Raw genomic sequence first — 17,306 nt, 5'->3', positions numbered from 1 at the left:
ACCATTCTATAATAGTCCGACGTTCCAAATCACTTATGCCTCGGCTATCCTTAACATTTGTCATCGTTCAGTACGATGGCAATAGTTAGACGCCAGCCATTCTTATTCTGGTGATACCAATTAAAAAAAAAAAAAAAAAAAGAAAAAAAAAAGAAAAAAAAAGTGTAGAAAAGTAAAGGAAAGAGAAAAATAAGCAGAACAAAAATTTACAAGAATAAATTAAATTTTATAGCGCTTTAGAAATCAATTTTTCTAACAAATGAATCGCATCGAAGGTCGCCAATGTTTTCATTAAAAAGGACAGTCCGAATGGGGCCTGATTTATGATAAAGAGTACTTTACCTTAATTTCGTTCGGAGGGAATATTCTAATGTTAAAATATATTTTTCAATACACGTTTATTTTAAATGAATTTATTAAATGAAATTCTACTTAGAAACTGAAGTATGTGCTTCGACAAAATAAAAAAAAAAAAAAAAAAAAAAGAAAAAAGAAAAAGAAAAACATTAGTACTCAGCTAACTTATAATAATCTGGTGCATAATTGAACAATAATAATAATCGATAACATTAATTCAATAATAATCAACTAATACGTCTACGTATATTGCTCTCTTTAATATTTCATCGTAACATTCATTAATTTGATAAATCTGTTAAATAGTTATAATACTGATACCATCATACGGACATCCATATTTCAAAAACTATTATTTCAAAATATCTGGTACATATGGTACCGAGCGATGGCGGACATTTTAAAAACGATTCTCGAGCACTTGGGTGAGACCCAAAAGACCGTGCGTTAAATCATCGTTTCAATTTTCATTATCCGATTACTATTAATTATTGTTTTATCGTTTCGATCGAGACGATTAAAGTTATTGCATTGAACTTGACACGTTTCTTATTACGATTCGTAATAAATTTATATTGTCGTAATACGTAAATATTTTCAAATCATTTCTTACGATATGGGGCGAAGAAAAAAGAAAGAAAGAAAATGAAAACATTGTAGCAATCTATTTATTCGAGATATTGTTAGAAAGTCGAGGCGTGTATATAAGCAGAAAGGTGAGAGAGTTGTTCCTTCTAGAGTAACCTATTGATCAATGAGGTTGACTCTAACGGGAAAGGGAAAAGGGCTTTTTCGTTGTGGCACAAGTTCAAATCTCGATTGCCAAAAGGGAAAGAAAGAAGGGATCTATATCTACTACGATACCATAGCAACGGGCGTGTCCCTTTCGATTTCATTTACGATATAAGAAGAAATAATATCTATAGGTGTACGTATGCATATGCATATCTGCTTTATATAAAGGAAAAGAAAACGAATATATTTATATATAACTAGAAGTTAAATATATTAATATAAAAATATATTATGTCATATATATGTGTATATATATAATATATTATATAAAAAATATATATTACATATATTATAATAATATATTTTTATTTATACTTATGATATATGTATTGTATTTTCCTACGTATATATTATATATATATATATATATATATATATATATATATAAAATTTTTTTTCTTTTTTTTTATTAAATACGGAAAAATATTTATATCAAAAGAAATGGATATATATATATATATATAAGATTTTAAAAGATACATGCACACACCTATATATATATATGTATACATACACAGATATATATGTACCTATATACATACATATATACCAAGAGACATGCATATATATATATATATATGTACGTTTCTACAAAACATTGTTTTAACTTCTCATGGATTAATATAAACAAAGTTTATAAAGAAGTGATATGCATTTTGGCAATGCTCTTCGCTTTATCTTCCGTTAGTGCCGTCTGTCGGAACGAATTACATAATTACTCGGTTACTACAAAGTAAAGTGATGTTCGTCGTCGTCGTCGTCGTCGTCGTCGTCGTCGTTATTCGTTCGTTCGTTCGTTCGTTCGGCATAGGCCGCAGTTATATAATTCCTCAGAGAAGCGAAACGCGCGCGCGAGCGAGCGAGCCGCAAGACACAGTCGTCTCTATTTATCGGATGGTATCTTCACACCTAGTAGAATTTCTAGAGTCTCTGTCTCTAGAGGCACAGGCTATAAAAGGAGAGAGGACACACTGGGATATCATTCGATTCTTCGATTTCCTCTTCCTGCCTTTTTCTTTCTTATCTTATTGATCATTATCGTCAATTATGCAAACGTCCAAATACGAAATTTGTTTATTAGACAGAAAAACGAAATTCACAATTTTTTCTCTTTCTTTTTTTTTTCTTTTTTTTTTTTTCTTTTTTTTTTTTTCAGAATTTTTTTTATTATTATCACAAGAAGAAAAGTGTTTGATTTGATTTGAATCGATTATAAAAAGAAAAAGAAAGAAATTATTTTTTTCATTAAAAAAATCCCAATGAAAATCTTAAAATAATCCTGAATTAATTTCATTCATTTATTTGACTATCGTCATTGTCGATTATCCCTCTACAATACCCAGATACAAATTTTATATATCCAACAATAATCGCGGAACAATTTCAAATTTCGTTTGATTGATTATTATTGGAGGGGGAAAAAAAAGAAAAAAAAAAAAAAATAAAAACGAAGAAAGAAATGAAGAAAATGAGAAAAATAATTTTAATTAGGAAAAGTCTTGTTTGAGGTTCATAGAAATAATCCTAGAATTGCGCAACATTGTCGTCGGTATATCGTAGAGGAAAAGAGGGTGGATGGGTTGGGTGGGGAGGGCGCAAGAGGAGGACGTGCATTTGGTGGAGCATTGCGCGCGCGCGCTCGTTTACTTAGGGATCAGGGAAAGAGGGAGAGAAGGAATAGAAATAGGAAGAAGAGGTGGAAGCGAAAGAGGAGAAGGAGAGGAGAAGGACTGCGGAGGGTGCGGTAGATGGAAAATCGTTTTGCTTCGCACAGTCGCCGGGGCTCGTGGAAGAAAATCGAAGGGTGAGAAGAGAAAAGAGAGGAGGATTTTGTTGTTGAGGGGGCAACCAGTGTGGCGTACACCACCACCGTATACGCCACTTCGCAAATCGTTTTTCGTATTTCTTTTCTTTTCTCTCTCTCCCTCTCTCTCTCTCTCTCTTTTTTTTTCCTGGATTTGACGAGTTAATAACTCTTAATAACGGAATTTTCCAACGGACATAATCTGTCCTTTTTTTTTTTTTTTATTTCGTTTTTTTTTCTTTTTCCTTTCATTTTATTTTCCCGTTGAAAATGGAGAGAAGAAAAGGAAAGAGAGAGAGAAGGAAGAAAATAGTGTTTAAGAGCTACGTACGTTGATTAAAGTTAAAAGAAATAGAAAGGAGACAGAGATAGAAGTAGTGTATATGAAAAAAAAGAAGAAAGAGAGAGAGAGTGTGTGTGTGTGAGTGTGTGTGTGTTTTCTTGCTTCTCATATTTATTTCTTTATTTTCTTTTTCTACCATTTTTTTTTTATTATTCACTATTATTATTATTATTATTATTATTATTATTATTTAACTTCTGTTTTCATTTATTCTTCTTTTCTTTCACTTCCTCTCTCTATTTCTCTCTCTCTCTCTCTCTCCCTCTCTCTCTCTCTCTGTCTCTCTCTTTCTCTTTCTGTCCAATTTTCTAATTTCTTCTTCTACATAAAGAATATTTTGTTATTGTGTGCATCTACTTCTCGTTCTCGGATGGTAATCATCCCTGAAATAATTTCAACTCGTCGAAATTAGCCATCGATAAGATTTAGTAAGATCAATTACGTAATAATCGAGCATCGATCGTGTTCGGTGCTTTGAACGTCATGTACCTTTCTTATCGAATGACTCTCACACATACGCACACACACACACACACAAATATACATGTATGTATGTACGTTATTTTCGATAACCGTATTCATGATGCGTGTAAGTGTATGCGTAACCACTGACGCGTGTGTATATGTGTATAATCGTATATAAGTAGTACTTTATTGCATGATTCGTTTCGACCGATGCTTTAAATTTCTATGTAATATTAGCAATTTTCAAAGGTATATACGTACATAGCATTATAACAATAGTATGATTTCGCAAGAGCAACGATTGACGATCGATCGTAAAACGAAATGGCAATATTTTTTTTTTTTTTTTTTTTAAATAGAAGGAGGTAAGAAAGCTGTGAAAGAGAATGAAAAGGAAAATGAAACAGAAAAACGATAAGAATGAGAGAACGATAAGAGGAAAGTTTATGTAGTATGGTTGATGTTGTAATGATGTTGTAATTACGGAAAAAGAGATAGATGATATATCAACAAGAAAGAGAGAAAAAGAGATGAGAGAAAAGAGGAGAGGAGATAAGGGTCAAAAGGTAAAAGGAATATCGATTCAAATATCATCGGTTACTAATCGATAAGCCTATATATGTATGTGGTATGTTAATTTAACCACTAAGTATAATAATATGGATCATAATCTCGAGACATTCCTTCGACTTATACTAATGTGTCCGATTTTAACACGAATTCTAGAAACCGAACGTGAGTAGATAAAGATAGGCCTCGGAAAGACGTGTTGCGTAAGTAACCGACGATAACGGAGGGCAAGTTTTTCATACAATTGTAACGTTATCGTTAAATTCTTAAGCGTAAACATTTCTGGGGAAAGGAGGCAGGGAATGAGGGAGGAGGGAGGAGCGTTTTTATCTGTATATCCGTGCATGGTCGCTTTTACCTTACACTATAAAATAGATTATTATGTATATTGAGTATGCGATAATATCTCGTTTATTAATCGTAATTTGAATTCATTTATTATCGTAAAAAATTTTCATGATATATTATCGTTTTACTATCGTTATTCTCAAACGTACAATTATAAATAATTTTTTTTTTCTTTTTCTTTTTTCTCGCCCGTTTTTAATTCTTTCTGCTTTTTTTTGTTCTTTTTTTATTCGAGGGATGTTGAATTCTACGATTCTATTATGAGAAACATTAGAATGATGCGATTTGAATGTCTCAGAGTTGTTTGCCCTGTTCTCCATTATCACAGTTTTACGAAGTTTAATCATAAACGGAAGAACTTCAAAAGATATTAATATTTAAATATTCTAAAGACTACAAACATTCTTCTTCTTCTTCGATCTTTCCGCTAAAGAAAGTTGACGGTCTCTTTTTCTTTTTTTATTTATCCCCTTTGTTTTATTAATTTTTAAATAAATAGATACAACTCTCGATGGATATCCGCGCGTGTCTGTGTGTGTGTGTGTGTGTGTGAGGGATTGGGGAGGTGTGTTGAGGGGAGGATGGTATACATGTGTGTATGCAGTATTACCTGCAAACGGATCGATCAATGAAGCGCGTACTCTTTCAATTTAATACGGTTTCACAGCAAAGTATGTAGTATCTCTATGTATATCTATAGAATATGTACTTTAATCAACTATACTGAGAATCTAGGCTGAAACAAGAAAAGTCAAAGGGAATAAAGGAAACGTACGTCGTAGTAGCATCGACCTTTTCGTGACACAGGAAGGAAAAAGATTTGAAAGTAGGAAAAGTGATATATCACAAAGGATGATAATGTAAAGTGATTAAAAAAAAAGGTGTAAGAAGGAAATAAAATAAACGGAAGAAGGTCAAGAACCTGAGAAAGACAAAAAGCATAATCAAAAATTAATCTTTGGTTCGAGAAACGAATGAATATTCTACAGGTTTGCGTCGTGGAAGTACATTAGCATCGATTAGCACTCAGATTCTAATCATATTAGTTTCAAAAAATGACAAGTGTTTCATTTACACCAGAAGTAGTTATAGTAATCTTTATATATATATATATATATATATATAATCTAAATATTACTAAATATTATACTAATTATTTCTAATAGTATATTTAAATTTATATATATATATATATATATATATATATATATATATATATATATTCAAGAAATTTTTATGAATGTAAGAAAAACACAATCAAGAAATGATAAAAAAAATTGATAAAAATGATAAAAGTGGCCTTAGAAAAATAATATGTTAGAAATATAGTATGAGGATTTATTGTCCTTCGTTGAACTCGAGAATTCTACCGATGGGATCTATCGCACCATCGCTTGTCTTCTATTCTAATTCCAATGCTATTCTAGTCCTATGCTAGCACAGTAGCCAATCGGCTACGTCCGCCGAAGCGCACGACACTCTACGAACGCCCTCGTCTCCTCTCTTTCTCTCTCTCTCTCTCTCTCTCTCTCTCTCTCTTTTTACCCTCTCCTCCCCCACGACTCCCTACGCTCACCCCTTTCCGCGCACAGCCTTAGTCGATCTCAGGGCATCGCGTGCGAAACATTATTGCGCTGCATCCTCGTTACGTGTATTTTCGTCCCTTATCACTCATCCGTAACGATCGAGACAAACGAACGGTGAGAGAGGAAAGAGAGAGAAAGAGAGACAGATAGAGAAACAGAAAGAGGGAGAGAGAGAGAGGGAGGGAGGGAGGGAGAGAGGGAGTGGGAAAGATTTAAAGAAGAAAATCGGATAAAAGTATCCGATCGAATGAAAGAAAAATTAATTAATTAATTTAAAAAGAAAAAAAAAAAGGAAAGGAAAAAAAGGAGAAAAATTGACATCGAAATTTGTAGTTCCTGGTTAGATCGATCTCTTTTAATAATTTTGTCTTCTTTTCGTCTCTTCTTTCCCTCCTTCCCATCCCCCTATTTCTTAAATCCGTTCATTCGCCTCCCCACCATCTTCATTTTTCTTCATATTATATATATATATATATATATATATATATATATATATATACAAATATATATACAAATCATTATTTATTTTTATATATATATATATATATATATAAAAATAAATAATGATTTGTCATTGGAGAACGCATCGATCGAAAACCGAGAAGTAGATGCGTTATTAGAAACTTATACGTCGTGTTGAGTGCGCGAGACGGATTCTTCTCTACGTTGTGGAAAAGTTTAAAAAGGGCGGAGGGAAAAAGTCATGCAGTGGCGCCGACAACGGAGGGTTACCCACGTGATCGGCTCCTCCAATCACGTTTTGCTTTTAGCGAGGTACCAAGATGGTACGATTTTCAAATTGTCATGAATTAATGCCCGCGAAATTGGTCGCATTATTGATCGATATGAAAAAAAGAGCATCTTTTGTAGTTCTTTTCTTTCTTTCTTTTTAAATGTTTTTCCTTCTTTTCCTTTCTTTTTTTTTGGTTTTATTTAACACTAATATATATATATATATATATATATATATATATATATATGTATATGTATATATATATTTGTTAATATAGAAAGAAAGTGAGGTATGATTAATAGTAATACGAAATTGTCTATAGAAACTTAATGGTAACGTTAAATCTTGTTCATCATTCAAAATAATGACACGTTAAAAACGACAAAGATAGTGTAGTAACGAACCTTCGGTGATTGTCACACTTACCGTTTTCGAAACGTTCGTTTGGCACGAAATCTAGGCTAACATACTTTATTTTCTATCGTCATGTATATAACTCCCAGTCGCGATGATTCTTCCAAACGTATTTGTCGTGTATATATATATATATATATATATATATATATATATATACGATGGTTGCGATAGAAAAAGAAAATTATAAAAAATTCGAATCTATTTGGAACGAACTTATTGAATGATCTTTTCTTTCTATAGCTCCACCAGGAGAGGAGGACGAAGAAGAAGGCTTGCGAAACGGATACGTAAAAGGTCAGCAAAATGACACGAGCCCTCATAACTTTGATCGAAATGGACAGGCTGAATATAAACCACGAAGAAGCGTTGTTGGATTCAGTGGTAGCAGTAATTATGCGAGTGGAACATCGAGATCGAGGAGAGACGAATCGACAGGTTCTCTTTCCCAACCTAAAATTATATTCAATGAGGACGAATATACGAGGATTACGACACCTAGACAAGATGTTCTCTTCAAGAAGGGTTATTTATCCCGTAAAAAACCATGGGCTAGTAATACTAGTACCAGTGCTACACCATCAACCACTGAGAGTCAGTCAGCCTCGCATTCAACCGCAGGTAGAGGTATAGGTAGAAGCGTAAAGCATTTCATCAAATCTTTTTTATTGTCCATTTTTTGTTTGTCCAAATATCTTACGTATAATGTAAAAAATTAAATTAACTCTGTTTTTTGTCTTTGTATTTATCTTAGGAAAGAGGTAATTCGTTATTCTTAATATTTTTATCTTCTTTTTTTTTCTTTTTCTTCTTAATTTTTATCGTTCGCTCTACATCGTCCACACATCTGAAATTATTATCATCCAAATAGTTAATATCTTATTTATAATGTAATGAATTTTAGATGGCAGCGAAACAACAGAGGATCAACAATTATTGGATAGGGATAGCACAGTTGGAGAATATCCTCCAGCAATTGATCCGACAGCGCAAATTAGTTATGGAACATTTTATGATCATGCCAGTGGTTATTATTACGAATATCCGATGATGTTGGTTGGACCTGCACCAATTCCTGCCCAAATTGGACCTAGCGTCCTTGCGGCTCTCCCATGTGGTTCGGTACCTTTAAGACCAATAGAATGGATCAATCCAGCTTTTGTACCAAAACTATCTGGACAATCTTATTGCTTGATGGACTCCAATGAGATTCATTATCAGGTGAAACTGACTCTATACGATATTATTATATTTATATGAATTTAGAAAGAAGAAGAAAAAAAAATTAATATAATTAGTAACGTTAAATGATTCTTTAAACAGAGTGGTCAAAGTACAGAAAGTCATGCGGTAGTAACGGAAGAACATAATAATGCTTCAGTACCAGTGGAAAATTCTAATGGTGTTTGGAATGAAAATGGTACAGGAAGTGCAAGTTGCAATGGAAGCATTGCTGAGGAAGTCGAAGAACAAAAAGTAGAAGGAACTAATGTGATAAAAGGAGAAATCGTCAAAGAGGATAATCGAACGGAAGAGTTTTATGGTGTAGTGGATCAATGTTCAATGATAGAAGAAAATAATGATGGAAGTCGTGCTCCTTATCTCGAGCCAATTGTGATGCAACAACCACCTATACACCACGTGCCACATGTGATACCAGCCATACCACAGCCATATATGTATCCTGGTCACTACATGTTCGGTCCACCACTGGTCAACATTAATGGTTGGTTAACAATTTAATCGCTCTGTCTTGTTTATGCGAATCCAAAGATTGATATCGTTTTTTTGACTTATTTTCAATCGTTAAGAATAGTTTTTTTTATTCGCTCTTCGTACGATTAGCTTCGTTCTGTTCACGGACGGATGGACGGAACAACGGACGAAATAAAGAGTCTTGTTATGGATTAAAAAAGACAGAGATAGATAAAGAGAAATGTAGAGGGAGGGAGGGAGGGAGAGAAAGAGAGTGAGAGAGGAAGAGAGGAAAAAAAAGTGCACGTTGAGAAGGAAGCGCGAAACGTGTCTCTTTTACGATCGTTTATGTAACATTGCACAATCGGCTAGTATCTTTACATATTACATCATGATCTTGGAAAATTATATATATATATGTGTGTGTGTGTATACATATGTATATATGTGTGTGTATATATGTACATATCAGATTAAGCTTAAGTTTAATATACTCTTTATTCAGATTATAATTCTTTCATAAGAAGTTTATTTATCTTTTTTTTTTTTCTCTCGTAATGAATTGATCGTTAACAAAATGTTTGTATAGTCGAAGTTTATTTTTAATTCTACGGATGTATAAAAATATCGTAAAAGCTAAAAAAAATAGAGGAAAAGAAAAAGAAGAAAAAAAAACAGAAAGAGAGAGAGAGAGAGAGAGAAAGAAAGAAAGAAAGAGAGAGAGAGAGAGAGAGAGAAATATCGGCTCCTTCCTTCCCTGTAATACGTCAAGATTGGGCATAGTACGTTTGATTGTACCTATTTCTAATGTTAAACGAGAACAGTGTCGGTTGGATGCGCGGCCAGGGGAAAGGAATATACCCAGATACATGACTGCTGTCCCGTCCATCGACATCATTGCTGTTTTATTACCACCGTGCCTCTACCCCATTCAAGGTAAAAGGTAATAATACGCAAATGGGAAATAGCTTGTCTTAGATACGATCGTAATGGAAAAGGTATTGGATTGTATTAATGTAAGATATTTGTGAAAAAAATTTCTGAACCTTTTGATGATACCAAGAATTGAAATTAATTTGAACAAAGATCATTTTCACTTTTAAGACGATTGTTTTTAACCATTAAGCTATTCAAATCTTTAGGCTAATCTATCTTACAAATGTTTACTTGTTAATAATGAAAGACTAATGATTTAAAAACAAAATTAAAAAAATCCAATTGATTTGCGATCGTATTTAAAGAGAGCACGGCTTCCTATTACACACTCGATGTCACGTATTTGTAAAAAAAAAAAAAAAAAAGAAAAAAAAAAAGAAAAAAAAGAGAAAAAAATAAGGAGAAGAAAAAAATTAAAAAAAAATTAAAAAAAAAAAAAAAAAAAATGTATTCAAAAAACGATGTTTTTGGTACATCACCTATGTCATCTCATTCACTACATATAAATGTATACAAATAAATGTAATTATCTCTCGTCGTTTACGATCACGCCCGTTCTCTCATTGCCGATTCACGTTGCACACATCAAAAAGAGAAACCATCATCTCTCTTATCTTAGAAGTCCATTGACTCATGCCGATGATCACGAGGAGTCTCGCGGTAAATTACGTCGACATTTAGCACGTCTGAAATATGTTGCCTCCTTGAAGTAGAAGTAGAAGTAGAAGTAGAAGAAGAATAAGAAGAACATAAAGATGAGGAAGAAGAAGAAGAAGAAGAAGAAGAAAAAGAAGAAAAAGAATAAAAAGAAGAAGAGGAGGAGGAGACGGCGGTAAAGAGACTTGGCAAAGCAATTTACGCATTGCGCTCCTAGAACTAAAATAGAGTCTAGATAAAAATATATTCGTTGGCGTCGATGCGAGGCCAGGAGCTCTCGAGAAAAGCATTAAAAAGCCAAGTTCATTCCACGTGTCCTCAAGCAAGTCCTCCTGATTGATACCACAGGAGGATTGTACCAATCTTTAAAGGTGTTTTATGAGTTATTATATAAAAAAAAAAAAAAAGAAACCGCACATATTCATCTTTTGATCGTCCTTCATAGAACTACTCCGTTTATACTCCTTTGATTACTTTAATTTGTAATATTTCGAATGATTATCCATTGAAAATATGTTTTCATTTTTATTTATTTATTTTTTTTCTTTCTTTTTTTTCTTCCTTATTCTTTCTAAATAATATGTTTTCTTTTGTATCAAAAGGTGTAACCATACAAGGAGGACCAATGATCAGAACCACCGATATTACAACAATGATGGGAACGTACACCAAAAGAAGGAAGAAGAAAAAGAGTAGAAAGCAAAGAAGACTCGCGTTGGTATGATCACATATTTTATTACTTATAAATGCAAATATTATCTTTAATAATGTAATAAGAGAATCATTTGCTATATAAAGTAATATATTTTTTTCTTTTTTTTTTTTTTTTTCTTTTTCTTTCTTGAAATTTCTTAAGGTTAACGCGGAAGACGACGATGAGGAATACAGTTCCGAAGGAGAAAATGGTTTATCGTCTTCCCGGACATCTTGGTCTACTACGTGTCCAGCTTTGGTTACAACAACAACAACAACAACAACAACGATGACGACGACGACGACAACGACGGAGACCGAGACGGCAACTACGACGACCACGACAATGGCGAATCGACCTCTTAATCCTGAGTGCGAAGAATTTCAACTTCGTCCGGTTGTCGAACGTGCTGTTTCACTTGCGATACCATCATTGCCATCACCATCACCACCACAACAACAACAACAACAACAACAACAACAACAACAACAACAACAACAACAACAACAGCAACAAGCGCAACAGCAGCAGCATACTTCCGAAGAAACCGATCAGTTACTTCGAACGAATACATTTACAGAAGGAATACATGAGAATGGTAATGATACTTCTTGTGAAACGAAGTATTATAATACTTCCTGTAAAGATACAAATAACAAAGAACAGGAAACGACGACATTAAATGAAATATACGATTCGAATATGGAATCATTCATGGAAGATTTGTTGTCTTCGTCGTCGTCGTCATCGTCGTCGTCGTCGTCGTCGTCGGTATCGACGTCGTCGAACAAACAAGTTGACTCTTTGACTAATCCAGAGAATAGACTGACCGACTACCTCTCTGATAACAAAACAGTCAACTCAACGAAAGAGGAGATTACAGACTACGTAATTAATGACGCAAGGACTGAAAGTAAAGCGTCGCAAAGGACTGATATTAAAGATGTTGCTAATAATTCGTTCAGTGCCAATGAAAAAATATGCGAACGATCTACTAGCGACGTTAATAAATTTTCATCTATATTATACGCGGAACCTGACAAGGATATATTAATAAATGGACAAAGAGGTACGGATGAAGATAATGACGATTCGGAAATGATGAAAATTTCATCTTTAGAAAATTATACGTTACTTTCTGAAAAAGTAATATTGTCGCCGCCGTCATCATCGTCGTCCTCGTCCTCGTCGTCATCATCGTCATCATCATCGTCATCGTCATCATCATCGTCATCATCATCGTCATCGTCGAGATTGTCCAGTCAATTGGATCTCGAGGAAGAAATGATAATAACTAGCAATCTGAATACTCGACAGAAGGAAGAAGAAGAAGAAGAAAAAACTTCTGAATCGTTTGATACAAAGGGAACAAAAACGATATTATTTACGAAGAAGTACAATTCGAAGGATACAAAGTTTTTGAGAGAAACAACACCTGTTCTAAACTTAAATGAGAGTAATAATGCAATAGTCGAATCCAATGAAAATGTAACAAATGAAATTGAGAAGGCACAAACGAAGAAACTTACATTAACGATCGAATTGGAATCCGTGTCTATTGTTGAAAAAAATGATAAAAACGAAATGGAAGATCGAGTTTCGAATGAGTCCGTATTTGAGACTGCAAGAGACTATGTCGATAATAAGACTGTTAGCAAGGACGTTGCTGAAGGTTCTAACGATGATTCTGGTTTTGAAACTCAAACGCATCAGGCTGAATATCATATAACCGAAGCTGTAACCGAATGGTTACGCAGAGCAAATTCGCCAGATGTATTTATAAAGACGTCAGTGATTATTTCGGACAGCGATAGCGTGGATGAGGATGATTTGGACGAAGAGCCGCCAAAAAACTTGAAAGGCAACCCCATACCTGCACTATCTTTTAATAGCAACGCCGACGATTATGATCAATTGTCGTGCATGGCTAGCTGCAGCGAATTCGCAAAGATTAATAACAGCATTGAGAACGATAAGACATGCAACAACGATATATCAGCAATTTCTAAAAGGAAAACAGCAATGTATGTTCGAGGTATTAAGAAAATGTCAGGAGAGAGATTCGCTAGGCGTGTTGTAAATAAAGACGAAAATATTTTCAACAAAGTTATATTTTCTTCCTCGGATTCTTGTCAACAACAGGAAAAAGAAGAAGACCACAAACAAGAAGACGAAGAAGAAGAAGAAGAAGAAAAATTCACTAACAAATTGAGAAATAGGAATCTGCTGAAAAAAAATGTTGTTGGGATTTGCGAATTTACTGAGAAGGATAGCGTTACGGGTATGAGGGTTGCTAATAGCTCTCGGATGAATTTAAAAAGGAACAACACGAGGCGTGCGAGAAGAAATGGAAAAATTCATAAAAGACCAGCTGAATGTATGAACGTTAAGATACAACGTATAGATGTGAGTACTGAGGATGAAGGAATTGCAGAAGACACTATGAACGTAAAAACTTTTGAGAAAGGAGAAATAGTTGTCTCGATAGATGGCAAATTGCTTCAGATTTCACCGTTTGCACAGTTCGTACATTATGTAGAAAATGTATCTAAAAATATTAATCAAACAGATGAGATAAATTTGAAAAAGACAATAGTTGGTACTAATAAAATAGAGAGAAAAGACATGGATAAGAAAAACAGTAATAGTGACGACGATGAAATCGAAAGTACAGTGGCTTCATTGGTTAGTATAGAGGAACCTGATGTATTAGAATGTTGGGAAGCAGAAACTATTGAACCGATAATAACTCCAAAGAGAATGTTGCAAAGTCATGGTACATCTTATGAAGGAGAAGCCGCGGAAGAAGATAATTTTCAAACTGAACCAGCTATTGTAGAACATGTACAGAAGTATTACAGATTGGCACGTGGAAGTGCTACGAGTATAGAAGAGGAACCATACGAAAGCAAAATAAATGAGCTCGATCTTAAGCCATTTAATAAATCCAGAATGGTGCCAAATAGTTCTGTTGAATTGATCAAAGGTTACCAAGGAGAAGAAATTCCAATAATAATGCCAAATGAAAAAGACACGAATATTGTGGATGAACTTAAGATACCTATCGAAGAAGCTTTCGAAGTATATGAAAATTGCTACATGGATAAATCACCCAATTCAATTTTTCAACCATATAACATATTAAATCGTCAAGAAAGTGAAAGACCTGTATCATGCAAAGCGGTTTATTGTAGCATTCAATAATAATCTTAAATAACTGGAGACACAGTTATAACTTCGTTATAAATATAATGTCTTGAAAAAAAAAAAAAAACAAAGAATAATGATAGCTCTAAGGCTGCACATCTCGATCATACTTCTATGACATTACTTCTTCCACGAATACTATATATATCAATGTATATGTTTACATCATTGCCTCGAGAGTGGAAGATCGAAATTCATTCATTATATTATATAATCTGTGCATTAATATATTTTTATTATACAACAAAAATCATGATTCAAGAAATGATTCGAATGAAATGCGACAAACGGAGATAAAACGTATACAACTGTTCTTTCTTTTTATTTTTATTCTTTTTTTTTTTGTAAATAATTCTATGCATTATTTTTTTTTTCATCTCGTCATATTTCATAAATACTTCAGTCGAGTGTTATGCATTATGAAAGAAAGAAAGAAAAAAAAAAAAGAAAAAGGAAAAAAAAAAAATATTAACGTTAACAGTTTTCAATGAATTAACGATTACCACAATGGTTAGAAACTACTTGCTGCACATATTTTTATTTCTACGATGACAAATATGCAGGTCGTGCATTTTTTAAGATCTTGCCAGGAAGCAAGATTAATTGAATAAGGTCACATCATCTTTATTTAATGGATGGATAATGAAGTATGATAAAGAATAAAAAATAAAAGAAAGAACGGAGAAAAAAGAAAAGAAAAGGAAAGTAAAAAATATGAAAGAAAAACAAAAATAATGGAGACAGGCAAGACGACACATTGATTATTTTTCTTCTTCTTATTAAAAGAAAAAAAATAAAAAAAAGTACATTGTAAGCACGAAACGAATTATATTATGTCTTAAAATGACTAAAAGACATATTTTTTACAAACTCCGTTTAATCCACGAATTTTACATGAAAATTAAATAATCAACTTCGTGTACCACGTTAAAGGACCTTCGCTTAGGGAATACCTTAAATTTGTTAATGGAAGATACAAAAAAAAAAAAAGAACATACAATAGAAACTGTAGATTATATTCGCAAATTCATTATATTATCGCTTCATTCAATTTCCTAAGCTAGGGGCTTATATTATTATTATTATTATTATTAAATGAAGAAAAAAAAAAGAAAAAAGAGAGAGAGAGAATAGAGAGAAAAGCTCAGAAACAATTATTTCTTGTATGCTTCGAGTAGCGACGTATGGATATTGACATGATTATGGCGTTATGTTTGGCTAGGTATATATAATAATCTAGAGGAAAGACAAAAAAGCAGTAGATTACGTAGTTATGTCCTAGCCATTGAAGAAAAAAAAAAAAAAAAAAAAAAGAAAAAAACGAACAACAAAAAATAAGTAAAATATAAAATGTACATAAGTTTTTTGCTCAGCAATGAGCATGTTATACTGGTTTAATCGAAAGAAATAAAAAGCGATGAAAGTTACGTTGAAATAGATACATACATACAGTTGAAACTATAGATGCACACTTTGCTTGTATACGCATATGTGTACTTACACATGCAAGAAGATAAAATATAAAAGAAGCTGTTGTTATGTCATAATTCATATATTAGTTTCATATAGCTGGGGAAAAAAAAAAAAAGGGAAAATACCTCAGGTTGGTAAAGATATATATCTCGATTGAAAGAGAAAAAGAAAAAAAATGAAATAGAAAAAGGAAACGTATGGTTCACTAATATCGCATGTATCTCATATCATAATATACAAACATACCTCAAAGAAATGTATATATTTAAAAGCGCTATTCATCCAAACAAACAAACAAACAAACAAACAAACAAACAAACAAACAAACATGCATACATATACACACATACATACACAATATTGACGTCAGGTATAATAATAATAATTATTATTAATAATAATAATATAATTAAATATTAATATAATAAAATAATAATAATCATTATGTCGGAGCAACAGCGATATATAGAGAAGACAGTCGTTCCTGCAATATCCTAATTTTTCCAAGGTACATGAGAAGCATCGATTATTTCCAGGATAATCCATAAAATTTATAGTAATTCATTCACTTTAAAGTATATTAATGATAGGAGCGAATAATACCGCTATATTAAATGCGCGTTGCATTAATTGTGTGCCTTATTCTGTGGCGGCCATTTTTGTAACCAGTTCAAAGCAAACTCCTTGATGATCAACAATGAACAATATTGTCAAAGAGCTCTTAAGACTTATTATTACGCTCGAAGTCGCGAATAAAAACAGAAAATAAATACTTGGCGACAATGATTTTATCTCTGGGCATGCATGATATATAACTGATGATGTATATTAAAAGAAAAAAAAAAAGGAAAAAAAAAAGAAAAAAAAAATAGAAAAAAAAGTAAAAAAAAAAAAGTGAAAAACTCTCATTTATTCCTTTCGTGGTTACAACTAACGTGCATACACATTCGTACGAATACGTGGCAGGCATTAATATATTAACGTCGTATAAAAAAAAAAAAAAAACGTCACACGTTACTATACAATTATATTTTAGTTGAATTTAAATAAAAATGTAAGGGAGTTAAGTGTACTTCAAATTTTGTTGTGTTTTTGTTTAAAAAATATGAATAAAAAGTTGCAATTAATTAATATACGTTTTTATAATATTAGCTTTTTTTTTTTTTTATCATTTTTCATTTTTTTCAGTCAACCTAAGGACGATTTTGTTGAAATAACCGATAATACAG

At 32.6% G+C, this 17,306-nt stretch overlaps 1 protein-coding gene across 6 annotated transcripts in view; it reads left to right on the top strand.

The window, feature by feature from the left end:
• The window catches only part of LOC124957808 (putative uncharacterized protein DDB_G0282129), a 22,818-nt gene extending 5,614 nt beyond the window's left edge, over window positions 1-17,204 (top strand). The window contains exons 1-7 of one of the 6 annotated variants that reach the window (XM_047515152.1): window positions 6,273-6,382; window positions 6,849-7,053; window positions 7,659-8,048; window positions 8,320-8,636; window positions 8,739-9,141; window positions 11,306-11,421; window positions 11,560-17,204. In XM_047515152.1, the coding sequence (XP_047371108.1) occupies window positions 6,972-7,053; window positions 7,659-8,048; window positions 8,320-8,636; window positions 8,739-9,141; window positions 11,306-11,421; window positions 11,560-14,601 (4,350 nt within the window). In that variant the 5' untranslated portion in view covers window positions 6,273-6,382; window positions 6,849-6,971 and the 3' untranslated portion in view covers window positions 14,602-17,204. The other 5 variants (XM_047515154.1, XM_047515153.1, XM_047515151.1 and 2 more) reach the window with 5 other exon arrangements.
• Window positions 17,205-17,306: the final 102 nt, after the last annotated feature.

Source organism: Vespa velutina, chromosome 2 (assembly GCF_912470025.1).
Source record: "Vespa velutina chromosome 2, iVesVel2.1, whole genome shotgun sequence".
Lineage (NCBI taxonomy): Eukaryota > Metazoa > Arthropoda > Insecta > Hymenoptera > Vespidae > Vespa > Vespa velutina.
Note: the sequence above shows the minus strand (reverse complement) of the source record. Positions and strands in the feature narration are given on the sequence as shown.